This window comes from Mollisia scopiformis (genome assembly GCF_001500285.1).
Source record: "Mollisia scopiformis unplaced genomic scaffold LY89scaffold_23, whole genome shotgun sequence".
NCBI lineage: Eukaryota > Fungi > Ascomycota > Leotiomycetes > Helotiales > Mollisiaceae > Mollisia > Mollisia scopiformis.
In genome coordinates, this window is record NW_017263603.1 from 795189 (window position 1) to 821198 (window position 26010).

General features: G+C 48.4%; 9 protein-coding genes across 9 annotated transcripts; 4 read left to right on the plus strand and 5 right to left on the minus strand.

Moving 5' to 3' along the window:
* The first annotated feature begins 366 nt into the window (after nt 1-366).
* Nucleotides 367-2635, plus strand: LY89DRAFT_230422 (putative Serine/threonine-protein kinase hal4). The gene is made up of 3 exons (XM_018206033.1): nt 367-2096; nt 2147-2364; nt 2424-2635. Exons 1-2 carry the CDS (start codon nt 621-623, stop codon nt 2276-2278), a joined length of 1608 nt encoding a protein of 535 aa, XP_018066075.1. The 5' UTR covers nt 367-620; the 3' UTR covers nt 2279-2364; nt 2424-2635.
* A 1569-nt stretch (nt 2636-4204) lies between these two features.
* Nucleotides 4205-6264, minus strand: LY89DRAFT_230583 (uncharacterized protein). Its single transcript, XM_018206034.1, has 2 exons — nt 5613-6264; nt 4205-5543 (listed from the first exon to the last, which is right to left on the minus strand). Exons 1-2 carry the CDS (start codon nt 5807-5809, stop codon nt 4394-4396), a joined length of 1347 nt encoding a protein of 448 aa, XP_018066076.1. The 5' UTR covers nt 5810-6264; the 3' UTR covers nt 4205-4393.
* Nucleotides 6265-8591: 2327 nt separating this feature from the next.
* Nucleotides 8592-9023, plus strand: LY89DRAFT_594174 (RBP11-like subunits of RNA polymerase; the record flags this gene model as incomplete). Its single annotated transcript, XM_018209787.1, has 3 exons — nt 8592-8683; nt 8778-8854; nt 8905-9023. Coding segments are annotated over 3 exons (288 nt in total), but the record flags the coding sequence as incomplete, so codon positions are not given.
* A 58-nt stretch (nt 9024-9081) lies between these two features.
* On the minus strand, nt 9082-9997 carry LY89DRAFT_230405 (NADH-ubiquinone oxidoreductase 14.8 kDa subunit). The gene is made up of 5 exons (XM_018206032.1): nt 9896-9997; nt 9773-9834; nt 9511-9657; nt 9203-9310; nt 9082-9151 (listed from the first exon to the last, which is right to left on the minus strand). The coding sequence occupies exons 1-5, from the start codon at nt 9936-9938 to the stop codon at nt 9140-9142; spliced, it is 372 nt and encodes a 123-aa protein (XP_018066078.1). The 5' UTR covers nt 9939-9997; the 3' UTR covers nt 9082-9139.
* A 77-nt stretch (nt 9998-10074) lies between these two features.
* LY89DRAFT_722817 (cell cycle control protein cwf14) lies at nt 10075-10950 on the plus strand. The gene is made up of 2 exons (XM_018218761.1): nt 10075-10506; nt 10557-10950. The coding sequence occupies exons 1-2, from the start codon at nt 10204-10206 to the stop codon at nt 10698-10700; spliced, it is 447 nt and encodes a 148-aa protein (XP_018066079.1). The 5' UTR covers nt 10075-10203; the 3' UTR covers nt 10701-10950.
* A 1560-nt stretch (nt 10951-12510) lies between these two features.
* LY89DRAFT_688893 (uncharacterized protein) lies at nt 12511-14099 on the plus strand. Its single transcript, XM_018215800.1, has 2 exons — nt 12511-13682; nt 13864-14099. The coding sequence occupies exons 1-2, from the start codon at nt 12961-12963 to the stop codon at nt 13889-13891; spliced, it is 750 nt and encodes a 249-aa protein (XP_018066080.1). The 5' UTR covers nt 12511-12960; the 3' UTR covers nt 13892-14099.
* A 451-nt stretch (nt 14100-14550) lies between these two features.
* Nucleotides 14551-15549, minus strand: LY89DRAFT_722819 (uncharacterized protein; the record flags this gene model as incomplete). The annotated part of the gene is made up of 4 exons (XM_018218762.1): nt 15211-15549; nt 14956-15140; nt 14767-14903; nt 14551-14681 (listed from the first exon to the last, which is right to left on the minus strand). Coding segments are annotated over exons 1-4 (519 nt in total), but the record flags the coding sequence as incomplete, so codon positions are not given.
* A 730-nt stretch (nt 15550-16279) lies between these two features.
* Nucleotides 16280-21014, minus strand: LY89DRAFT_625197 (RNI-like protein). Its single transcript, XM_018211067.1, has 2 exons — nt 18436-21014; nt 16280-18390 (listed from the first exon to the last, which is right to left on the minus strand). The coding sequence occupies exons 1-2, from the start codon at nt 20710-20712 to the stop codon at nt 16672-16674; spliced, it is 3996 nt and encodes a 1331-aa protein (XP_018066082.1). The 5' UTR covers nt 20713-21014; the 3' UTR covers nt 16280-16671.
* A 1799-nt stretch (nt 21015-22813) lies between these two features.
* LY89DRAFT_674291 (BcSTE11, mitogen-activated protein kinase) lies at nt 22814-25694 on the minus strand (the record flags this gene model as incomplete). The annotated part of the gene is made up of 2 exons (XM_018213429.1): nt 22814-25228; nt 25278-25694. 2 exons carry the CDS (start codon nt 25692-25694, stop codon nt 22814-22816), a joined length of 2832 nt encoding a protein of 943 aa, XP_018066083.1.
* Between the last annotated feature and the right edge of the window lie 316 nt (nt 25695-26010).

Sequence of the window (26010 nt, forward strand, 5' to 3'; positions counted from 1 at the left end):
CTTTCTAAAGCTTACCTGGCATATCCATAGCCATATCTCACCCTCTTACCTCCTTCACCTCCTTCATCTGCAGCCAGCTGCACGCACTTCCCTTACTTATTACAGCCTTTAGTCCTGATTTGCATCTGGACTTGCGTCCGCACCAACCAAGTCACTCCCGTTGTTTGCTGTTGCTGCTCTTTGACTCTCTCGAGTGCCAGCAGGAGCATTTGGCAGCATAAAATAAATCCCTCACCCACCGCAACCCAGGCCATTTCGGGGCACCGTCAAAAGCGCCAGGGCAACAACCTTTTTTTCTCGCCTCGGAGCTCGTTCTAGCGCTCTAGCAGCAGTGTGCATCACCTAAGCTGTGCGCCTACGGTGCGGTGCAGTGCAGGGAAATTCCAATTCAAAATTCCCATTCCACCCACCCCGTTCAGTCCACTCCAAAACACCTCCTCTGGTCTGCGGCGCACTTTCATCTTCTTCTTCCAACAGACAATTCACCATCGGGAGTCCCATCGTGTGAACATAGATTCACGCAAAGTACGGGCTCTGCCCGCTAGGCGGCCTCGACCGACTCCCACATTCCGCACACCATCATCCCTCCGAGCGCAGCAGCACCACACATCTCCAAAATCATGGCGACCGTCAGCGCTCCCAGAGACTCCCTCATGGCCGATCGATCACAGGCCTCACCCGCAGCTTCGCAGACGTCGTCAGTAGTCGGATCCCCGGAATCGTACCCAGTCAAGCAGAATGGAATCGCGGTGCCCAGCACCGAGAGTCTCAATGGGAATGGTAATGGGCACGCTGCGCCACCTTCCGAGCCACAGAAATCGACCCTTGTATCACAACCTCCTCCAGAGAAACCGTCGATGACAAAGCGGCTCACTCGAATGTTCTCCACGAAAGATGCTATGAGATCGGAAAATAGTATAAATTCGATGTCGACGGCGAATAGCCAGGCTCCTCTCCAACCACAAGAACCGAAAGCCGCAGCACGACGACCCAGTCCTCCGGCGCGCAAATTCTCCTCGACAGACAAAGCAACCGCAAAGGCGGAGAAGGTCGAAAAGACAATCACGACGCCCGCCAAAGATAAGAAATCTGCGGGGCAGGTTGCGATCCATCAGCGATTCATCCTAAACCCCGACATTCAAGGCGGCCATGAACATCACCTCAAGAGCGCAAAGAGGCAGGAGAAGCTGTCGGACATGCTTAGGAACGTCATCAGTGGCAAGACAAAGAATCCAGATCATGCACACGAGGGCGAACAACAGTTGTCGTTGATGTCGAGCTGGGTCGATCAATTGAAGAGTGAACGAGACAGTTTGGCTTCCGACAAGAAGGGAGGACCCAATGCTACAGCGACGCTTGTCGAGAAATATGGCAAATGTCAAGAGATCGTCGGACGTGGTGCTTTCGGAATCGTGAGAATATCCCACAAGCGGACAGAGAATGGCACTGGAGAGCAATTGTACGCTGTCAAGGAATTCCGCCGTCGCCCGGAGGAAAACGAGAAGAAGTACAGCAAGAGACTCACTTCGGAGTTCTGCATATCTTCATCGTTACGACACCCCAACGTGATTCACACTCTCGACCTCCTACAGGACTCGAAAGGCGACTACTGCGAAGTCATGGAATTCTGTGCTGGTGGTGATCTGTATACGTTGGTTCTGGCAGCTGGCAAGCTGGAAGTCGCCGAAGCAGACTGCTACTTCAAGCAAATGATGCGAGGTGTGGAATACATGCACGAGATGGGAGTTGCACACCGAGATCTGAAGCCAGAGAATCTGCTTCTCACGACCCGCGGCTCATTGAAAATCACCGACTTTGGAAATGGCGAATGTTTCCGTATGGCTTGGGAGCAAGATGCACACATGGTCACTGGTCTTTGCGGTTCGGCTCCCTACATCGCACCAGAAGAATACATCGACAAAGAGTTCGATGCTCGGGCCGTCGATGTCTGGGCTACTGGTGTGATTTATATGGCCATGCGAACTGGTCGTCACCTCTGGCGTGTTGCCAAGAAGGAAGAAGATGAGTTTTATGAACGGTATTTGGAGGGTCGACGAGACGAGGAAGGATATGCTCCTATCGAGTCGTTGCATCGGGTAAGCTTCTTCCTATCAGAGATTTAAACCACAACTAACAAAAGTTCCAGGCTCGCTGCCGCAACGTCATCTACAGCATCCTCGATCCCAACCCCACCCGTCGTATCACCGCCTCCCAAATCCTGAAGTCAGAATGGGGCAGAGAGATAAAGCTCTGCAAAGCCGGCGAGGAAGGTCTCTGACGTTAGTAGTACGAGCACGAAAGTTACGTCTACCATCTCCAGGACAATCCAAACAGCTTTCACCTTGCTCGAGAACCCACACCCACATTTTTCCGCACTTGAGAATCTCCCAGACCTTTTCATGACTTCACGACAACAGGGGCACAAAATCAGTGTGAGCACTTTAGCATGGCTTGTGGATGGGCCGCCGGACGGGAATTATTGAAGCACAGGTGTTACAGGCGTTTTCCCTTCTTTTCCACTCTCTTGCTTGCTTTGTTTAATAGGTGTTGTGGCGAATTAAATCAGGGCAATTATCGAAACAGGGGAAGTCAAACTCAGTACCCTCGATTGGGCAAACGGTCGCTTGGGTTTGGGTGGTTCTTTTTTAGCTTCAGATTCGATTCTTTCTTTAGCGGATTAGCATCTACTCAGCCATAAACCGTGCCTCTGCGTCGTCTCCCTCTGCCTCGCAACAGTGCTTTTCTTTTGTTGTTGCTGGGGTAGGGTGAGGTGAGGGAAGTAGTGTATGGGAAGATTGAGTCTTGAAAGAAGCAGAGAAAGGCAATTGTAGATAGCATGTCATAGCTCTTGTAGAGAGTATTGGAAAGGAGAGTTGTTGACTAGTGATTCTCTTTCCATGGAGTCTCAATTTAGTACCTGTGTCTATCTGTCATGGAAGTAGGTAATCAAAAAATCCCCAAGATTTGTCATCGAAGAAGGAAGAAGAAGAGATATGGACTAAGGGAGTTGAGTTGCTCCACATCCTGCAGAGGACACAAAGACAGGGAATGGGATGGGAAGGCAAGGGAAGGCCCGATATGGGGAAGGTGGGGTCATATGCGGGGTACGTATACTTTCACCATTTATTTCACTTTTCTTTTGAGATAGACAGGGCTTGCAGCTGAGTACACTCCATCGTATCGGTAAGCACGAAGCTGATCTCTAGGAAAGGATCATTCAACTCTTGGACGAGGAACAGAAACAAAAACAAAAACAACAGGAAAGAGGTACGTTCAACAGCCGACTTTCGGAGGATATGTATTTGCTTTTTCCTATCCCTTTCTATCCCCTCCTACCCTATCATCTGGTACACAAACCAGAGATTAACCCACTAATACCCTCTGTTCTTCATCCCTCTCATTCATCTACAAGAAGGAAAGCACAACCCCATGGAATGTTGAGCCCTCCGAGACATTTCATTGCCAAGTCATAATATCCAAGACATGCATGCATGCCGAGGTGGGTGGGACATCCCGATGGATGTTTGAGACTCGAGATTTCACCTAACTCTTGATCCACACAAGTGTTGATCCTGCTTTTAGAGATTCTTGGTAGATTATTGTTCGGGCTTGGGTTGGGGATATTTGGGGTATTGGGTTACTGTGATATTTCTGTATAGGTTTGGACATTGAGAGGAGCAGAATGTACGTGAATCTTTGGTAGCTTGACACTTGGTCACTGTTCCTCCTTTGGTTGGGAAATCAAAGAATGCTATTGTCTGTATACTTTTCAAGACTTTTCCATACTCGATTTACGGTGGACAGTACGGAAATTCAACGCTTCACTTTCTCTCAACGGTCATTCAGTGCTTGGAAATTGAATCAATTCCTAAAGACAAAACTCAAAAAAAGCACTCACAACCCAATCCCATCACTAGAGTACAGCAACACCAATCACTCCATACAACGCCACTTCATAGACATCCACTTATATCAGAAACAAGGACATGTATATCGAGCCGGCCGAATCTTGTAATCCAGCAACAAACTCAAAAACAAAGATTATAATCCGGTGTCTTTCTGTGCTTTCATCCCACCTTTCCATCCATCTCATGCCGTCATCTCATTCATCTCTTCCCACCCCAACCCTTATATGAACCATATCCACTGTCCGTAATCCCTTGTCCCATATCCACAGCAGGATACTCAACTCCAACCCCCCTCCCCACTTTATTAACGCCAGTCCAGAACCAGCAGACGCAAGTATAGTTGTGATATTGATGTTGCAATATCAACGACTGAGAAACGTAACCTTGGTATCGACATATATAAAATTCCGGAATCCATATCGAATAACGGACAGAGCGAAGAAAGTATACTAATTCCAAATCGAAGACGTGGCAAACGAAACACACTAAGAATGGAACAAATCCCAAGCTCGAGCGCACAATTGAATGAATTCGTCCTTCTTTCGCTGTTGACTCACTGGGCTGTCTCGTCCTTCGCCAAAGGGCCTTCTTCTTTGTGCTGATGGTCCGGTGCCGAGTGGTGGACTGCCACCTTCTTCGTACTCAGCTCGAGGTCTTCTCCTGCCTCCTCCACTACGGCTTGCTTCGCCTTGTCTCATGGCATTTCCGGTAAGAGGTGAAGGCGGCGTGGGAGGTTGGTGACCACCATAGTGGACGAGCTTAGGCAGTAACTCAGGTCGACCACCTGCAAGTTCCACCTGAGCATCCTCTGCCGATCGGTACTCTCGTGGTCGAGCTGATTGTGGAGGTGGGTTATTATTGTGCCCTGGTGAAGGAAATGTCGGTCTGGAGTTGGAATGCGAGGAATTTGACGCCGATCCCGAGTTGTTCTGCTGAAAGAAAGATGCACGGCTGCTATTAGCTGCTTCTCGATGAGCACCAAGTCCTTCGGCGGCGAAGACGTCTGTGATGGGTGGAAGACGATTCGCTGTCTGTGTGGCAGGAACATGATGGATATGCGAGGTGTTGGAAAGATTAGAAGGCTGGTTTGCAATGTGCCTTGTGAGAGGATGTGGTTGATGTCGTCCTGTAAACGATTGATTAAGTGGTGCAGATTGAATTACTCTCTCATGGGCAAATTGTTCGTGGGATGGAGCCACAATGCTGAGTCCTGGAGGTGCCTTTCTCTTGGTTGTCCCGGGTGTCTTGGCCCCAAAACCTCCACCCAACTCCCGCTCCTTTGCACTTTCCATGGGTGCATCTCCGGGTTTGGCTGTTTGTTGTAACCGTGACTCGATGATATGTCTCTGCTGCTCTCGGACTGATATACTTCGTTGCAGCTGTTCCCTCATCGTAGGGTCTTGGGTGACAAACCCAGGCGATAGACACGCCAATCCGACGTCCTGAATTCCGAGCCCGCCACTTTCACCTCTCGATGTTAATTGACCTGCAGATGGTCTAGCTGTGCCGGGGTTGACGCTCGAGGTGTTCTTGGACAGATCGAGCTTTCGTGGGCGGTGTCGAGAGGTTGGCAAGTCTGGCGAGCTTGGAGGTTCCTTTTTCACGATTATTTTTGGCGGAACCCCGTTTCGAGACCTGCAGAAATTGCGATGTTAGTGTCCAGACCTACCGAGTATATACAATGACATTCAGGGATGAACGTACGCATTTGGAGAGCTTTTTGCTGCAGCAGGAGCCTTGGGACTACCGCTTCCTGTGCGTTGTGCAGGTTGGTTCGGCGTCGCCGAGGCAGAAGTGCGCTGTGCTGGAGGGGAATTCGAGGGCTTTGAAGGAGCAATGTCGACATACGACGACCTGTCGTGGGGAGCAGGCGACGGAGCCATTGCGATGGCAGTACTCATGATGTCTGAATGTTGAGTGAAAGCTGGGATGGGAGTTTACGCTCGTCGGGCTAAGATGCTACTACTGTTCGCGCGACTTCCTCCACGAATTGAGCCTGATGTACCCTTCCTGGCCGGCTGCAATATCGGGTTCGTGCGTCCTGTATTTTCTTCTTCTTGTTGAGACTTGGTGCCACCAAAATCAGAGTGAACTGCTGCTGGCGAGTCGACTATTCTTGCGGGTCGCGCTGTTAAGAGAGATGAAGGAATGAGGATCGAAGCCCAAGGATCTAGCAGAGTACAGTACAGTAGTTGGTTGGTGGCTCTTTCCTGTGACTTCCCGTGCAGAGCAAACAAACAATCAACAACCAACGACAGTATGAAGTGAGTGTTGTGCTGTGTTGTGCTGGAAAGAAGGTGCGACGAGGACGAGCGAGAGAGAGGGGTGAGCGGTGGTAAATACAGTAGACGACAAGTTTTCTATGCGCGGTGAGGGTCTCGTTGTTTCATAATCAAGGAGGAGCAAGATGGTCTGAGCCCGTCGCACGATCACAGGCCAATCACTTCCCAGCGCGACCCTTTAGAGCAGATCCTCACAGTCAAATGCGACAGTCAGTGCAATGGCGAATATTGAATGATGGAATGAGGGCCGCACGATGTGTGTTCGTCTGGCTGGAGATGTTTTACGCCCCGAGGATGCTGAGTAAGGACGATGGCGGTTTTGTTTTGGACCCGGTACTTCGCAAGAAGAAAAGACGAAGAAATAAAATCGTAGCCTGCGGCAACGAAACAGTGCCAGTCAAGGGTCAAGGGATGTGCATCTGAAAGTCTGAAAGTATTTTGGTCGTCAAAGCCCCGATGTTTCTTGTAGATATTAATATGAGTAGGCCCCATCTATATAAGACCCCCCTAATTCTCCTCCAAGGCTCAAATGAGGACCCGGAGGATACCCATGAGGGGCAACAGCGAGTCTCTGTTTCTTGTCTCGTGTACTGAAAACATCCACCAACTTATGCTCGAAGCTGACCCATATGACTCTGTCTACTTGGAGAAAGTGATTGGATCTGGAGGGTTTTGGCTTCACTGGTCTGGCAGACGGGTGTCTGAAGGCTCCGAGTGGTTTGCCCTCGTTCGTTGACCTCTTTTCCGCCGCAGCTGGCAATCAATCGAGAGCGCGCCCAATGGTAACACAGGGTCAGATACCACGCAGTTGGGTTTCGCGTCGAGCTCACAAGGCCGAGTCGAGTCTAAAATCAATAGTCTGGATCATGGATCCTGCATATCCTATATTAACGGTATTATGAAAGAAGTTCTCGGCAGGCGTTTCTAATATATATCGCACGGGAACATGCAAACAGACCTGAGCGCATCAACTCTATTCGCGGACTGGACAATCTGGTCTTCAGCCAAAGGAGGATTATACAGTACGGTACTGTAAACATCTGTGAAGTTGCGACGATATCTGCCCGATCTCAGAAACGGCCGTCCCCCCCAGAGTGGCGAGCATTCTCCTGAGCTATCGAGGGAAAAGGGGGGCCCCTCGTATCTTCCTGAAGCTGTTCCCAAACCTTACCGACCAAGAAAAGGAGCAGGCTCGTCATTTTCCAGATTTTGACATGAATCTTCAAGATCTTGTGGCCAGTGAAGAACCCACCCATCACCAAGTGATTGGTATGCCAGCAAACCCTGAAACTCTGAGCTGGGGATTCACACACCATGCTCGACACAACTGCCCAACCAGCATCTGCAGAAAAAAGGGCGGTTTCATCGCGGCTCAGCCTCGTCCAGAGTCCTCCTCCAATCAAACCCACTTTGTTTCGCAGTCCCCGGACAGGAAAGGAGTCACGGCGGCCACTACTTGCGAAAAGCTTCGCTCTGATCACTGCTGCATCTTGCGTCCTGCCTGTCTCAAACCCAAACTCACAGGACCACTCGTAAAATTGTCTGCGCATTTACTTGTCGGAGGCTTGTGCCATCATGACGCTCTGTCTGCGCCACCGTCTCTGCGAATCTCAATATCGGAAGACCCATCGTCATATCGTCCATCTTCAGACGAACAAGAGAGATTGCGACAGGCACAGATAATGCAAACGATGTTGCAACTGTGCTCCCTCGATCCAACTTTGCGAGGCACGGCAGCCGTTTGTTGACTTGTTCATGTAGGTTGCCGCGCGGTAGGAAATATTGAATCGTGAAAGATGACTGCTTTGGGAATGTGAGAAAAGCAGACTTCTGCAACCATGACGTCCAGTTATGGACGCCCCTAATCGATAGAGATTTGATCCCCCGCGTTGGTGTTTGGGCAGTGGACGAATGAAAGGTTAGAGAAGCTTCGATTGCCGCCGTTTGGCACACCTTCTTTCCATGTTCTTTGAGGCGTGATAACGGCAGAGAAGCCATCGGCCAGTATCTGCGTATACCAACAAATCAAAGTATATTTGCTTGTTCTGAATTAATGTTTGGTGGGATGTGGGGAAATCTGAGCTGCAGTTAATCGCAGTTTCGGTGATAATCTTGGAGGCCTGAGGCAGTAGTTTCTGCCTGATAATTTTCTTATCGAAATTTATCGCAATCGGAGCTGTACAATTCTAGTGACAATTTCGCAACTACAAAACATATTGCGGAGAACGACATTTGCAGAAGAAATGGCTGCAGTATCGGAAGATGTGTCTATGAGCGAGGCTCTAGGTGCTGTTAGAGATAGCCCAGCTCCAATGGCAGACGCAACAAGCCAGGAGCAACGTATTCGAATTGTAAGCTGCGGCGAGGAATTCTGTCGGAGGACCTAGCTGAAAGATGATAGCTCCCAGGTTCTACGGAGACGGCGGCCTCTTTTGAGTTCAAGAACGAAGACCACACCTTGGGAAATGCCTTGAGGTTTATAATCATGAAGAAGTAAGTTAGAAAGACCCCGCATACGGCCTTATATTGCCTAGTAAACGTTCATATATTGTTAGAAATGTCAGCTAATAGGTCAATTCTGAAATAGTCCTGATGTCGAGTTCTGCGGTTACTCCATTCCTCATCCCTCCGAAGCAGTCATGAACATCCGGATCCAAACATATGGTCAGTGGAAATGGTATGTGGTAGCAAGTCAATAGCTGATGGAACCACAGATAATACAAGTGCTGTGCAAGCACTGGAGAAGGGCCTCGATGACTTGATAGACCTTTGCGACATCGTCGATGACAAGTTCAAGCAAGCAAGGCAAGATTTCGTGAATAGAATGGATTGAAAATTGGGAGACAAGGAAAAGCATAGCATAGCATTGCATGGCGCATGGGCATGGAAAACTTCAGAGTTCGACTCGTTTATTGGGATATGTACAAAGCTATGGAACGACAATGAAGCTCAGTTACGACCCTAGAGAGAGGTTAGCTTTTGCAAGTATTTGCAGAACATGATAGAACATGCCTCCAAGAAACCACTCATGAAATTCTGTGGTCGTCGTGCATTTGGGTCCTCGTCTGCTCTGAAGTACTTGAGGATGTGTGGTAACTGCTTCCAGTAGTTCAATGTTTCCTGCAGATCTCTGGTTAGCAAAGTTTCCTGGACCGCTCAATCCCTCTTCTCTTCTAGCCTAGCCAAATACTGGAGAATTGACCCCTCCATGAACATATTCATTCATAATTCTGTCCACTCCATGCATCAACTAACGACCCCAAGCCATTTCAAGCCCAAGCCCTTCTTCGTTCGCTCCCAAAATGAAATGGTTCACAAACCTGATATTCCGCATGGCTCTGAAATAGCAACATATCCACGACCCCGATTTGATTAACAAATCTATGTCTTTCGAATTCCTGCCGCATCTTCGTCCTCAATTGTGCAACAGGGATGTTGAGCGAATACATCGTCTGAATCTCCGGGGCCTTCATCTGATCAGCTACTGGTTTCTTCACGCTATGGCCCCTCCCTAGAGCTTTTCTCTTTGTTTTTGTCTCTCCAGAGTATCGTGGGATAGCAATGTAATGCGAGTAGACGTACAGATCTGATCCATTCTCGATAGCTCCTCAAAACCCTCCGCTGTGCATCAGACCAATTGACCGCTACACCATATTGTCAGCTTATTTCCACAAGTTAAGACCTCAATTGGATCACATAACGTACATTGGCGCGTCCGCTGCGCGAGATAGGTAGGATTGATGACCATCGTGCCTTTGGTATGCTTCTGTCTAGGAGCTGTCGTTGCTTGAAGCTCGGATGAGGTTGATGAATCGAGATCACGTGAAAGCTTTAACCTTAAATCGACGAGGCGAGGAGGCTGAGAAATTATTTCTAGATCCTGCCTTGGAACCCGCCACCAAAACAACAACCTGCGAGTACAGTTCACAGATACCTATGCACTATCTGCAGACATCATAAGCGTCTAGTACTTATTCTGCCTCTTTAAGAGAAGGTCTCCAGACCAAGAAACGATGCCAGCCATCCGCCATGCCTCAAAGCGCAAAGCTCCCCCAGCTGGATTCAGCGATATCGAAGATGACCTTCTTATCTTCTCCAACAAGATGAAGGATGCCGAGAATGCTCCTACGACCAGTGTTCCCAGGCACCAAGTACATTGGCCCATCTTCCAGATCTCGCATCAAAGGAGTAGATATGTGTATGAGCTCTACTACGAGAAGGAGGCCATATCGAAGGAGCTCTATGAATGGTTACTCAAGAACGGTTATGCAGACAAGATGCTGATTGCGAAGTGGAAGAAGACTGGATATGAGAAGGTCAGTTTGTCTCTGTTCTATTCAGAAGATGAAAGGCTAATTAATCCTAGCTATGCTGCCTGCGATGCGTGCAAACAAAAGAGACGAATTTCAACTCTACATGTATATGCCGGGTCCCGAAGGCGCAAATGAAGGAAGACCAGGCAGTCGAATGTGTGAGCTGCGGATGCAGAGGCTGTGCTTCTAGTGACTAGGGAATACAAGGGCGGAGGAGAGGTTACGAAGAACATGATAGCCTAACAATAGGGCACTCTCCTGCAGACATTTACAGGGAAAGTTGCAGGTTTTGATGATACCAAGATAGGCGTTTGGGCATGGAAGAAGACGTAAAAGCTTGGTTCATTCAAGACCTAGCAGGACTTGTCACTTTTCTGGCGTTCCAGGTATCTCTTCTACGGAGTAGCATCTTTTGCAGTCCTCTTCTGACAAGACAGTAGATATCATAAAGCAACTGGGCAGTATAGCCTTCCATTCACGTACCACATCTCAAGATCAATACTTGTGCCACTTCATGTGCGATGAAGATCAATTACAGAGAGCTTCATTTGTTACATACAATTTAACATTGACTGAGTGGTCAAGGTGTGGTGTTATTCTTGTTTTGTCATGTTTAATCTTGAGGATGTGTCCTTATCCATGCATCGTAATTCAGCCTTGACGCTCGAGGAGCATTCCCGCGTATTTGATACGATTCAAGACAGATTGTCGGCCTGCCCGCAAGACTGGAACTTCGTGTAACATCATCTCCTTTCCGCGGGAAGACTTAATTAGCTTGAGTACCTGTCTTGCTTACAGCACTGTTCTTGACAACTATGCAGCTCAGTATTGAAGTTTCTACACTGATACGTCTCAATGAGTTTGAAAGTTGATCTGATGCTGCTGTCAAATTATACGTTACTATTACACAACACAAAAGTACTCTACCAACTCTTAGGATGATACCATATGCCAAGACTTCCACCAGAGGGACCCAACTTACGAAGCAATATGTTTTCTTCTTTTCTAATACTGTTAAGACATGAGAAGTCTAGAACACGGGTATTCGGCAGTGGCATTTTCGAGACTCGCACCACTATCTGATGATGCTAAAACCATCGTTATCTTAACATCCATCTTCATATTTCTGCAAGCCACGGCGCAGTGAAGATGAAATGAGGCTTGTCTAGAGGTATGAATCCAGAAATCAGATTGCGAAAAGCAGATTTAGCGCATGTGACCAATTAGAAAGTTAAGAATGGTAAGGCATATATTTTGCTATCGAAAAGCAGAACTGCTATCTTTCAGAAAGACCGTCGAAAGGCACCACAGAAACAAACTTGTCATCAGAGCCTCGCGGGAACACTATCTGGTGAAAAGATCTCGAGGATGATCTTAAACACATCGAAAATTGGTGTATCTTCTGAAGCCTCAAATTGTGCTCAGCCGATATAGCTTCCGCAAATGGACAAAGATATGCAACAGCTACTTGTTCTTGGTCCGGCCCCCACGGACGGCACCAAAGACGTTCTAGATTGGACTAGACTTTTCCACCGTCTCCTAGGATTAGGAACTGGTGAACCTTCCGGAAGACTCAAATGCGCCCCGACCTGCAAGTCGACCAGGTTTCTCGGTTGCTGGAGCCGGACTGCCGGTATGATTGGTCAATGCTTGAACGGCGGTGAGTTGAGGGATTCGAGAAAGGTCATACCGCATCGCCAGATCCCCCTTTTTTTTCAAATCATCCCACGTGCTCAACCGAAAACGTGGGGGATCAGAAACCTTGAGCCTTTGTGGTGGCGGTGTACAGTTGCAATCAGACTATCAGACAGATCTGAGAGAGCTTTGCCCCACCTCATTGGTACTCATCGGGAGGCTCAAGCGGAAAGTCGATCACAAGGTCGAGTTTGAGATTGAGTCCCCGGAATGGCGTTCGAATTAAGCCCAAAGGAGTGAGACATTGGCTCACGTGCACATGTACCATTTCCGGCAGAGGTCAAACATATTTCTAAAGGGTACAAATAATGTCAAAAGTCGACCCAGAAGCCAGGACTGCGGGTACGTAATGCGATACCAGGTTCAATATCAAACAAAGGAAATGGGGGCGTGAAGCCTCGACCCACGTCGTACTGCAGGGCGGAAAACAGGGCTTGCATGTTGCACCGTACATCTCACGCGGACAGTTTCTCAGACTACTCATTTCCCTTGAGGATATAATGCTTTGTTGGGACCGCCCAGTTTCTTTTCCTTTCCTCTTATACATTTCATTTCATGCGTTTGCTAGTAAGGAGCACTATTGAAACATACGACGTACAGGTAGCCAGCAGACAAGGGAGAGCATATATACTCTCCATAGAACCTCCATAGATCTATACCCATCCGCCTTCGAGCACCCGGTTCCCATTCACTTCAGCTTTCCAATCTCTCCAAGGTCGACAAGCCTTTGCCGACAGCAAAGTTTGCAGACTATTACCAACAATGCCCACCGCTTGTCCAGCAACAACCACCAAGATGCCATCTCTCGAGCTGATCCATGATCACATGGCAGTCACTCATGCCAAAAAGGCCAGTGTCACAGTTACCATCGCTCCAGCACCAGACTCAGGCATCGAACCAACTCTCTTGACCCTCCGACCCGAACTAACCTACCCACCACCCCTCCGTTTCTACTTCGCCTACGGCTCCAACCTCTCTCTAACCCAAATGTCCCGCCGCTGCCCAACAGCAACCTACCACTCCTTCGGCATCCTGCGCAACCACACCTGGAAGATCGGTCCCCGGGGCTACGCCAACGTCGTCCCCACCAGCGCCTCCTGTTCACCCTCCAGCACTCTCCAAAAGTCCAGCGGTGCCCACAAACCCGTCGTCTACGGTGCTCTCTACACCCTAGAGGCTAGCGACGAAGAAGCGCTCGACTACGCCGAAGGCGTCCCGTTCGCGTACGAGAAGCGGGATCTGTTCATCGAGGTCCTGTCTGTGGCGGATTCGAGCTCGTGTGAGGTGAGAGTGGGGCAGATGGTTAAGGCGTTGGTGTATGTTGATGTGAAGCGGACGGGAGAGGGGGTTTGTAGGGAAGAGTATTGCGGGAGGATGAATAGGAGTATTAGGGATGCGAGGAAGATGGGGATGCCGGAGTGGTATATTCGGGATGTGATGAGGAAGGGGGTTAGGGAGGAGGAGATTTGTGAGGATATGCCTGAGTAAGTGAATTTTCTTGTTGGTTCTGTTGATTTTGGAGTTTGGTATCTCGCAGAGGAAATGATTTTGGACTTTGTTTCTTCATAACCAGTTTCGAGCTGTGCGTGGTTGGATGAATTTGCTGCATTACATGCTCTCTTCTCTTTTTTCTGCATATATACAATTCTCACTAACATCTCAAAGTCCATTCCACCCAGGAATCCTGTATTAAACACATCCACGTGGACTGTCAAGAGACTAGTATGGTTATGAAAGCCACTACGTGGGAGAGAGATGGGCAGAAGACCTTGTCAGTCAGCAATTGAAGATAAGGTCAGACGAAGTTGTGGACAAGACGGTTTCAAGTTCGGAGGGCTATGCGCTTTGCGTAATTGTACGGTAGTTCTTACTTACTGAAAATCATTAGGAGTTTGGGAGGCTAGAATAAAATCTTAGATTCAACAACTCGAACCCCCTACATCACATAAGATCTATACAAGCCATATCTAAGGAACGCCCAAAAAATCACTCCAAGATACAACAAAACTTCAGCCCAATATCCCGTACCTCACCTCCTCAACCTCCTCCAAACCACCAGCCCTACAATCACTGCACTCCCAACCCCACCAACCCAGCCCGCCGCCCTCTTAACCCCCTCCCACCTCCTCCCCGGAACCCCAAACATCTCCCTCCAAGCCCTCGCATCATTAACCCTCGGAAACTCCCTCTCCTCACCCTTCACCACCACCGTCCCATCATCCCCCACCTCATCCGGGATTTCCCTCCCCAAAAACCCACAAAGCTCCCCCCACCCATCCCTCCCCGGCACGAACTCCAAGAACCCCTCTTCCCCCTTCCCTCTCCCCAACATCCTCACCCGCTCATTATGCTCCTCGAAAACCCTAGCTCCGAAGCGCGGGAAATCGCCATAGAAATAGGTATCGAAGAACGTTTCCATCATCCGCGCTACGGATGAGAAATGTTTGTTGTAGAATAGTTTGTCGATTGGTCTTAGCGGATCGCTATTGTCCATCAATATAAATACCTAGGAAGGGAAGGGAAGAGAGAGGTGGAAAAGAGGGGAAGGGAAAGGGAAAGGGAACAAACGCCTGACTCCCCCAAATAGTGCCCCTCATACTCCTTACCCAGCCTTCCGTTTCCCTAGTCGTCAGTATAATCTTCGCATCTGGATACGCAGCTATAAGTTCCGGACCGAAGCACGCGGCTGGGATATCAGTTACTACCTATCCTGCATCAGCTATCCGTCCTTCTCCTCGTTCAAGAAAGAAAACTAACATCCCAGCCTTTTAAAATCCTTTCAAAATCCTCTTTCCCAACAACATCTTTGTCAAGCACTTCTCCTTTCTCCCCGAATTTCCGCTCAAAAGCCTCAGTCCACAAATCCGCGTGTCCGGGCGATCTCCACACGCTGGCCATGTGGTAGACATTATAGCCCAATTCCGATAGGGCGGCTTTGAGGGCTATTCTTGCTTGATCAGCTTTATATCCCCTACGAGCAAGAAGTGGAGGGGGAAAGGGGAATGAATGTACAATAAGTGCCCGTCCTACATAATCCCAAAACGAGGATCTGTAGTTCCTTTTCGGTTGATTTCTCCATTCCTCTCTCTATCTCTCTTTTCTCTTGCTCTTTTGCTTATAATCACGAAATCCTTATCAATCTTATCAATCTAAACCCGTCTCTGCTCCCTCGTCCTAACCCCCGTTCGCGCAAAGCCGAGGACGTAGATGCCTTTCACAGCAACAGCTAGCACAGCTAATAGGAGTGTGGTGTAGATGTATGATAACGTTGCTTTGAACATATCTCTTTCCTGACCTTTGTGCCACTTATATATGTGGATGAGCTTGAGTAGGTGTGACGTGAAGTCAGGTGCCGTCGGGTAAAATGGAGTTTTGATAGGGATGTGGATGTGGATCTACCTACCTGCCTTTCTTGGCGGACAAGATCGCCAATGACGGTGGGGATACCCTTGGTCTTTTTAATCCAGACTTTGCACTTCATTTTTTGGGGGGTTTTTGGCAAGGCTATCTTGTACATGTGAATGCGTTTTAGTGGCTACTCAGACATGTAATTGTGTTTCTTCCGGCATGTCAAAGCCTGAAAACGAGTTGCCCGTTTCCAGTGAACTCCAAGGCTAGCCTTCACACCACAATGTTCCCATCTAGCATGCATTCAAGATCAATATCGAATCTGATTTCTATATGGTAGTGGTAGCTGTTCTTTCCAATGCCATTTATCTCGTCAACCAAAAAATAACTTGGAATATCAGTTGCCTGTTAAGAAAGTGTTCCCTGCATCACTCTCATATCCAACGTGCTGCTGCGATCAAGTCAAAAGTCGACAGCTAGATTCTTTTCTGCTATATTATATCTTGCTTGTCCTTTCTGGCTGATATTTGATTTCGGGCTGAGAAGTAACAAAGACTGGGTTTTGGAGCAGACTTACATGCAGGTTAGAAAGTCCACAGCCAAGTGATGATTATAGTTAACCCATGTTTCTACATAACAGTATTAGCGGGCGCTGAGGTAGACAATATCTGAGAATTTAGCCGACATCTTGACACTGATGCTGGTATCGAGAGGTGAGAAGAACAATTTAATAGAGCTCTAGTTTTTTGTTCTGTTCATTGCTCAAAAGCTAGGTATAGCATTGGATATCATTCAACTACACAATCATACACCTCCATCCATCTCCCATCCACCACGTCCAACCCATCACCACCACCAAATTCATATCAAACAATCCATCAAACATTATCCATCTTATCTGCGTGCTGTATGTCCGCCCGCTCGTTGAAAATCAACCCCTCCCACCATCGACCATCCATACGCCATGCTATGCATCAAAACTCCCCCCATGAAATGCAAATCATCCACCCAAACTCCCCCAATCCACCATCTATCCAACCCAACCCTCTAATGCAAGCAAGCAAGCAAACGCCTTCTCAAATGCACCCACACACAATAAGATCCAAACAAAAGAGACTGCAACGCTCAAGACTCCAACCCCGCAAAAATAGCCCTCTCATCCTCGCTCAGCTCGAAGATCTTCTCATCGGTCGGTAATCTTAGTTCCGGCACGCCCGAGGAAGAAGAGTTTGACGGGACAGAGAAATCCGTACCATCTGATCGCGAGCGGCGGATATCTAGACCTACCTCCATGCCTGGGTAGAGAGTTTTCTCATCATCGACTTCCTTGAAGGAGAATTCGTCTAGCTTTTTTCCTAATTCTTCGCTTTTTGTTCCCAGATTTGGGCGGATGGAAAGTCGGGTTTCGGGACTACCTTCCGTTTCCTCGAAAGATAGCTTCTTGGTGCCCACATCCAAGTAGCGAACGTTGTTTCCATCCAACTCCTGGGGAGGAGGAATGGGTGTTCCATCCAATTCCTGGTAATGAACCATGGTTTTCTCATCCTTTCCTTTCAGAGTCCATTCCGAGGGCTCTGGATTCCTAACTCTGATTTTCCGGGCATGCTTCCCAATCGTGAGCATTTCGTCCTCCTCAGAACTAGTCTTCGTGTCCTCCGAGGATCTCACATTGTTTGCAAGAGTAGTCGAAGGACTAATCGCACTCGTCGTGACATCATATGGATCCTTCAGTTCGACCCTAGGAGTCGTGTTATTCTTCGCTTGATCGAGAATCGTGCCTTCGCTGATCGCAGTATTTGGCCTCAAATCCTTTTCATCCATTCTAGCATTTGCTTCGTCCACAGTGTCATAACCTTCATCACCTGATTGGATTTTAGCATTCCGTTGCAATAGCTTCACCGCACGTTGCATCTGGAGATCCCATTCGACTCCTAAGAGCCGAGCGGCATCGATAACATCCTGGGGCGTCGTATCTTTCTTCACTTTCTGAGCACCGAGACCCATGATTTGAAGCTTTTGGCGGAGAGTCGGCGGCTTGGTTGGATCAGGCTTGACCGGCGTGTTCCAGGAGTGTTCCCCCTCATAATCTGTAGATGTGAGGTGTAGTTGTTTCAATGCGTTGAAACCATCGGATTTCATGAACGGAAGTACCAATAGTGTGTAGTTCTTAGTGAGAGCATTGACGATAGACGTGTATCCTTGGAGCGTAATCTCGTTATGATCACAGTAGATAGATTGAAGGCCAGTATTTTGCTCGATTACAGAAGCAAGCGTATCAGCGCCTCTAGCACCTAGATTCTGGAACTCGATTCGCAGAGTCCGAAGAGTGGTATTGCCAATCAGTCCAGTCAAAGCATATGTGAGGCCAATGCCGAAACGTGTAGTTTCTAAATGAGATTGTTCTCCAGAGATATCGAAATAATCCAATGTCTTGTTGTCATGGAACAGCAACCGCAACTCCTCACAAGTCTCTTCATTCGCATCCTGTGGCAAGGAAGCCGTAGAGATGTCCAATCTACGGATCGTATGGTTGAATCGTAATGCTCTCAATAGCTGCCTAAAGTGGTCCTCCTTCGCGAACTCGATCATCCGCATAGAAAATTTGGAGGGTGTGTGCTGCATCATGATGGCTTTGATGATCTCGGAGATGCCTCTCTCAAGCTTGTTAGAATCAACGTGAAGCTCGAAATCGCGCACTTCTCCTGGGTACCTGCACATGGCATGCATGAGAAATGCAACATCACTGCCAGTCAGATTGCACTGATTCAAGTGAAGGATCTGAAGATTGTTGGAAGCTTCGCTGGCTAGATAAGTCGAGATGGCATCGAGGGTATTAGCGTTGAGCTAGATGTGTTAGCGAAGTTCTGAGTCGCTCTGTTATAAACTTACCGAGATCCCATCAAGATGCAACTGCTCGAGTTTCCATGTCAGCATTACCTTCGGGATGAGTATAGATTCTGTGCTTGTTGTCCAGAACGTTTTCGAGAAATTGATTACTCGCAAATTCGTATATCGACTCATAGATCTCTGAAAGCTTTCAAGATTGATCCGTCCGGGATTGTTCGAAAGGTCGATACATTCCATGCTGGTATATTGTCGTTCAAGATGTGAGATCATCTGATTGATAAGTCTATCGTCCAGTTTGCACTGAGACATCTCGATTGCTCTAATTCTCGACTGAGGCTTGTGTAATGACGCGCGCATGAATTCAATGTCGCCTTCGCCAAGCCCAATACCACTCAAGACGAGCCAGGTGACGCTTGGAAGTTCAGCAATGCCAATTGGCATCAGTGCCTCAACAATCTCGCACCCTGGATCATGATCTCCTGTCGTCTCTTCTTCAATGTCGAAGACCTCCTGAGGCGCTCTTTTCGGTAGGCAGTTGGCAAAGTCCAGTCTCTGTAACTTGTAGGATTTGAGGATCAAGGCTTGAATTTCCATGTAAAGTAATGTCTTCCTCGTGGGGTCAATATTCATATACTTCTTGATGTTGAGTCCACCACGTGTTGTGATCGCCACATGTTCATAACCCACGTCATAAACGCCATGCAAATCGTGCAAATTGATACCTCGAAACGAGATGGCTCGAAACGTCTCGTTGTACCTCAGGGATCGGAAGACACACAATAGCTCCAAAGCTGTGTATCTCTGCGAGTATCGTGGAGGACAAAGGTGGAACTCTGGACTGAAATCAGCTTCAGTATCAACTGCGTATTGTAGATTGCTAGGATCGCAGCCGTAAGCAATCATGTATGCTGTGACAGTACGATCGAAGCATCCATAGTCGTAGTTTGGCGAAACGTCCAGGTCAGAAACTTCTGCAATAGGCCGAGGTCCCCGATAGTTATAAGTAGTATCAAGCCATTGAGGTTTCAGGTAATGAAACACCTTCAAGATCGAGTACCCAATGTCCGGATTTCCAGAACTAGCCAGTTCCAGGATCTCGGCAGGCATCAGAGGTTTTCTCCACTCGAGCTGAAATCGGTCATCATCGTAATTAACCCATACTCTGACCAATGACACAATCCCAAATGAGGTCCGACTCTTCTTCCCTTTAAGTTCCAATTCTTTTGGCGAATGAAAGTCGGGCAGGGGAATGAGATGAACTAGATGCATGCCGACTACCAGATAATAGACCGCATTTCCGATTTTCTGCACGTCATCCTGTGAAGCCCTAAGACCTTTATATGCCGATAGTCTTCGTACCACGCGGAAGATGTGGAAGCAATTAGGACTATAATCGTCCACAGCCTCAACCGCAGCCACCAGATAACGAATCACTCTTTCGGGATAAGGCTCAGTCATGAGCAGCCTCGCCTTTATCGCAGCACCTCGAATTGAAGTATGCCAAAGATCAGCTTCTTTGGGATCTTGAAGTATAAGTTGCAGAGAGCCTGCCCCATGGACTTCCTCATCCAGATACACTACATCCATCGTGAAGTATGGTCTGCCATCCTCAACCTTGTAAATCGTCACAACCTGCTGCAGAGGAATTCGATTGTCAAGCTCGGCCGAGTGGTGAGAGGTCGCAGACTGAACTTCTTGCAAGGATCCTATCGACGTCGACGAAGGGTGGCGCGCATTATGACTTCGACCAAACTGATTCGGAATCTGGGGAAATGTCTCAGACGCGCGATTTTGGCTCTTGAATCGCAGGATATGCGTATCTGTCAGCACCAAATATTCCTTCTTCTTCCTAAACATGGTGGTCGCAGTTTGGACTTCTCCGTGGTACAGGACATTCCGGCTGAACGAGGAGTTCCCTGACATCTCGCCACTTCCTGCTGGCGAGATCGGTGATCCAGCAGCAAAGGTAATTTCGTCTTCCATGTGGTTGACAGATTTCCTTCCGAGCGACCCGAAGATGGATGATGGTCTTCCCTTTTGTAGTGTTCGAGGCCGGGTTTTTGGTGAATCAAGAGTAGAACTGCTCCTCACAGGACTCATTCCCCCTTCCAATACATCTGGGCTGGAGATCTGACCCAGACCAAAGATCGAAGTCCTCTTTCCCAGTTTCTTCTTGTCTTTCTTTTCTCCTTCATCTGCGTTCATGTTTCCAACATCGGTATTGATCTGAGGAAGGTGATTCGGCGAAGCTCGAGAGAGAGGATTGAAGCTCTTGCGTCGAGCGTTGCCGCCTCCATTTTCTTTGGCCGAGGGCGCCATTGCGTCTTTCGAGGTTGTTGTCCGCAAGTTCGTGGTCCCAATCTGCGAAGCAAATGGAGGCGATTATAGGAGTGAGGTCATTGGCAGCTAATCCCTCTGGAGTATGGATGCCGTGTTGCAATCCGGAACGCTAGAAGAGGCTTCGAAGTTTTCGACGTTAGCAGTGTTCTACGCTCAGGTCTGGTCTGTCCGACGGAAGGTGAACGCGTACGCAAAGGATTCGGATAGAAGCTTCACCACAGTTGTAGTGCTGTGTGCTCGTTGTTTGTTCAATTGGTGGTGGTATTCGAGGTTTCGTCGGGTATTACGAGGAGGTAGAATGGTAAGGAGCGTAGTTGTACAAGAAAGGAAGCGCGCAGGTCAAAGGAAGTTGAAGCAGGATGGAGATGGAGATCAGAAGCAGATCTCACAAATTATTGGTCGGACGTGCGTCGTTATGATGTCGTCGAGCTAAACCAGCGAGGGTGGGAAAACAAATGCAAGGCACATTGAGGTCACCAGAAGACCGAAACAAACAGGGAAACGAGAGACAGAAAGGAAGCAATTCAGAGAAGATGGAGAGGGAGAGGAAGAGGACGAGGGAGGCGAATTTTGAGTATATGTGGTATGGTGGTTATCTTTTTCTAAGTTTCCGTGGTTCCCTCAAGTCCCTTGTGCATCCGGGAGGAGGTGGTACAGCCAGCAGGGTTCGTGGCCAAGGATATGGCAGCACAGACACTCACATTTGCCCCACTTGAATCGCTCCGGTCGTCGAAGACCACCCGTGATTGGTGACGACGTGCTGTTCTATCATTAGAATCCTGGCATCGCTCACATGCGACCACTCACCATCGGCGGCGATGGCATGATCCCAACCTTCTTCAGAGCACATCCACGCCGTGACATCCTTCACCAATACGAGCCCTCTTCCAAATAGCCTCACATCGGTCCCAAGTGGGTATATCCCTCGTATCGCCCCCGGGTGCAGAGGAATACTACTTCTACTGTCGTACGCATCATGAGCATGAGCTTGGAGCAGCTGGTGGTCCTGTGCTTTGTTTCGTCGGGGTGGGTAAGAGAGATCTTCTCTTTTGTAGATCAGAATGTCATCTCATCAAAGATCAAACCCAAGAAATTTCCGTCTTGCTTATCACTGCGGGTTGGAGATTAATCAGATGTCATTCATCTTGAAGAGGACCCCGAATTCGAATTGCTTCCCTGCTCTACACATTTCTGAGTGAGTGGTGGGACAGCTCGTCATCAAAGTTTCGATTGCAAGACATGTCTCAAGCCGCTGTTTAGAATTGGACTTGTGTTGAAAACTATCTCACATCTTCACCACTTGACACTACTGACACCAGGATCTGCTTGCTATCTGATTATCTTCGGTGCTAATCAGGATGTTTCATGTTGAGATCTGATAGGCACCATCTTATCTATCAGACCTGGGGAGCGACCAGGTTCGCTTGCTTCCCAGGCGGAAAATAGCTTTGATCTCAAAGGTGGAAGTTCAGTCATAGAGTATCCGAGATGAAGACTGTCTTCAATCTGCCTATTTCACAGCTACAATAGATAGTACACACTTAGTTATGAACGACTGCCTTCTACTCAGCTAAGTAAAATTTAAGCGAAGGGGTAACCACCTCTCACGTGCTACTAGCTATCTCCTCACCTTCACGATCATCATCTCAATTTACAAAGAAGATAACTCTTAAGCAGGTTAGTGTGGATGTTCATATCTTCATTTCATAATGGTATCTATTCTACAACCTTTCTTTCATCCACCCCCCCAAACCGGTTCCATTAATCTCATTCATTACCAGCCAGTGATAACACCATCCCATGCATACATTTCATGTCCATCCTATCTCTTCACACCTCCCACCTAACCACCCTATAATCCAGCAAAGAATTGGACATCGATTGCTGGACAGAATTGCAAAAAGAAGAAGTGTATACAAGAAAATTGTGGGAAATAGCGGTGTCCTCCTCATTCATGTTGAAAGAAGTAGTAGAGAGATTTTTTCCTTCCCGTAGTGCTATGCGATGCAATGTCCAGCGCTTGCAAATGCAATATTTTTCATGTCAAAGAAAAAGTCCAACGATTTGTTTCGACAAATCTTCAAGTCATGGGATTCAAGAACGGGCTGAGGAGTAGCTCCTCAGCACTCGGTCGTTTCGTATGTTCAACCTCGAAAGCGGTCTTGAGGAAAGTCTTGGCTTCCTCACTAGCGTGGTCAGGGATCGTTGGACTGATCTTAGCTCCACCGATTTTGAAAATGGCTTGTAGTTGAGAGCAGTCAGGGAAAGGATGTGTACCCGTCATCATCTCAACGACTAGACAGCCGAGGGACCAAATATCAGCCTTGCGAGTGTATGAAGTCTGTTTGACGACTTCAGGAGCCATCCAGAAGACTGAACCTTGTAGTGAAGGGCGGTTCTTGTTGTTGCCTGCGCCGTTCAGAAGATTGGAAGCCTCGATCTTCTTGGAGATACCGAAATCCGATATCTTGATGCCACCCTTGTTGTCGACGAGAATATTGGCACCTTTGATGTCGCGATGGATGATTTCCCGACCATGAAGGTATGCAAGACCAGTGACGATTTGGCGTACGAAGTTCCGGATAAGTGGTTCTCGGAGTGCTCCATATGAGTTTAACATAGTTTGAACCGAACCACCAGGCACGTATTCGAGGAAAATGTTGAGATGTTCGGCTGAAGAGCTGGCTCCAAGGTACTGCACAATGTTGGGATGCTGAAGGTCTCTGAGTAGACTGATTTCTCGTTTCAGAGCATCGATCATGCTCTTCTTCCTAGCATCGTTGGCACTAGTGGCTCCGGGGGATGGCGCTTCAACTTGCTTCACTGCCAAAAGCTCGCCAGTGACAGCATGTAGTGCTAGATACACACTTCCGAAAGAGCCTTGACCGATGAGAGCTCCTTTCATCCATTTGCTGTCGTCCCAAGAATCTCCAGCCAAGAAACTTTGAAGCTCCTCGTCCTCATCCTCTCCATCATCATTCAGGGCTTGGGTGATGTCCCTCAAAGAACCATTTTCGGTGCTCCCGTCTTCGAAGTAGCTATTTTGGATTATGTTTCCATCCGGGTCGGTAACATTGACATTGGTCGCCGTGTCAGATCCACTGTCAAAAGAGACGTAAGATTTCCTGTTCGGCTCTGTTGGAGATTCCTCTTGGACACGTTCAAGCATGGATGATGCAACAGAATCCCGATAACGGTTACTGTTGCCTCGTGATAGATCCAGAGGTCTAACCTTCGCAAGTTGACTGTTACCACTAAGCCATGTGTCTGCGATGGTGGGCATTGGTGGGGCATCAGCAACGCTAGAGGCAAAGCTCAAGTTGCTGGCGACGCTGAGGCGGCTGTTGACCTTACTGAGTCGAGTTGATCTCCGTAAAGATAATCGTGCAGTACGGTCGATCTCTTCCCGAGGATGATCTGGGAAATATGTTGTCAAGTCTGAAGTAATCAATTCACTCGGAGGCCTTTGGCCAAAGAATTGTCGAAGAACCCCATTCTTTCCTGCCTTATGTCTGGCAGTATCCCTCGGTCGTTCAACCGAAGGGGGTCGTTCAAGGTCTCTTGCGGCGTTGTTGACATTTGCTGCACGCTCTCCAGCGGACACAGCTGAGCTCGTTGATACGAAGGAGGCCGGCGATAAAGGATGCTGTAGTCCATCGTTCCAGCTCTCTCCGAGAACCTTCTGAACCTTCAACTGACTCCGCTTGTCAACATTTTCAAGAGCTCGATGATGGTTCGCAGCGGCTTCTTCCATGGCGATACCTGCAGCACGTTGTAGTTCGGCCTCGCCTGGCTCGCCTTGGTGGATCTTCCGCAATATCAATCGATTGCGTTCCGGTCTCTTCTGGTCTTTGATAATACGCCATAGCTCATTCTCAGGCAACCGCCGACATAGACTGGGGTCGGCATCAACACCAGCCAGAACCCAGAAGCAGTAATTCCTGTCATGGTCCTCTCTGTACCCAAACTTCCTCAGTGTTACTCGCATCACCTCATCACAAGAATTGCAGTCGGCAACGCGGACAACTTTTGTGACCCCTCCTGATGATATCACTCTGATGATATCCTGATTCTGTGGTAGCTGTGCCATAAGAGAGCCATCGATACTCCCATTCCCACGAATATGGTGCATGGGACGGGCCGTCTGGGGAGTTTGGCTCCCGCTGGGTGTACCAGGTCTTCTACCGCTGACAGTAGCAGCACTCGATGGAATGCTCATACCATTGAAATATCCTTGTCCAGCTTCACGTCTCGATATTTCAGCTGGACTCATAACACCATGTCTCTGTCTTAAGCCTCGAGGTTCTGATGATGCTAGGGGAGAACTTGGTCGTGAAGGAGGTTTACTAAGATTTTCGGGAATGGCTGTAGGGGGATTGAAACTTTCGAATTGTCGAGAGAATCTTTTATTGGTGGGCATGGCTCGAGTGCCATTGGGAGGTCGTGGGGAGCCTGACGACGATGGAGTATAGGCATCGAGACCAGCAAAGGAGTCCTGCTATTGTTAGTATCTACAGAGCAGGAAGGGTGTCATGGCCACATACCCTATTCCGCTTCTTTTGGTTCGCGTACGCCTTTGTCCTGAGCTTTTTGATATTCAGGAATAGGCGCACGCGATCTCCAATCTTGTCGATGCCCATCTCCTGCAATACAGCCTTGTCCATCTCCAACAAATTCTCTCCATTGATGTTGTTCTTTCGAAATAGTTTCTCGTACTCTCCGCAGTTGACACTATTTAACCAATCACATACACGTTCCTCATCCCAATTCTTTGCTGACTCTGGGCCCTCGACGTCGGAGAATTCGGACTCTGTCGGGCTGGCGAAGGATTGATTCGCATTCATCATGGCGGGTACTCGTCGACTCGACTGGATAGCAGTTTGTGCGGATGATGCGGAGAGATTCGACGAATTCGACACCATGGGCGCCGGGAAGGGCGACTTGGAAGCTAACATGGCCATCGTAAGGAATGCTAGTTACGCATGGAGGTTGATAAAAAGGTGAGATGATTGGTGATATGCAATGGACCAAGTTGGGACGACAATCAAACTGGGGATGCAGCAAGAAAGGCAGCGAGGCTCTGAACGATATAAAGTGTCCCGGTGAGATGGGATCGAGGGTGTTCTAGGGATGGTTCCAGGATAGTCGTTGAGAGTGGTGTTTTTCTTAGATCTCAGCAGTGGGGTGATGTCCTCGTGGTTTCGAGGTGCTGAGCAAGCTGGAGAAAATAGACGCGGTGTTGTGTTTCGGGATGGGGATGGTTTGAAGATGAGGGAG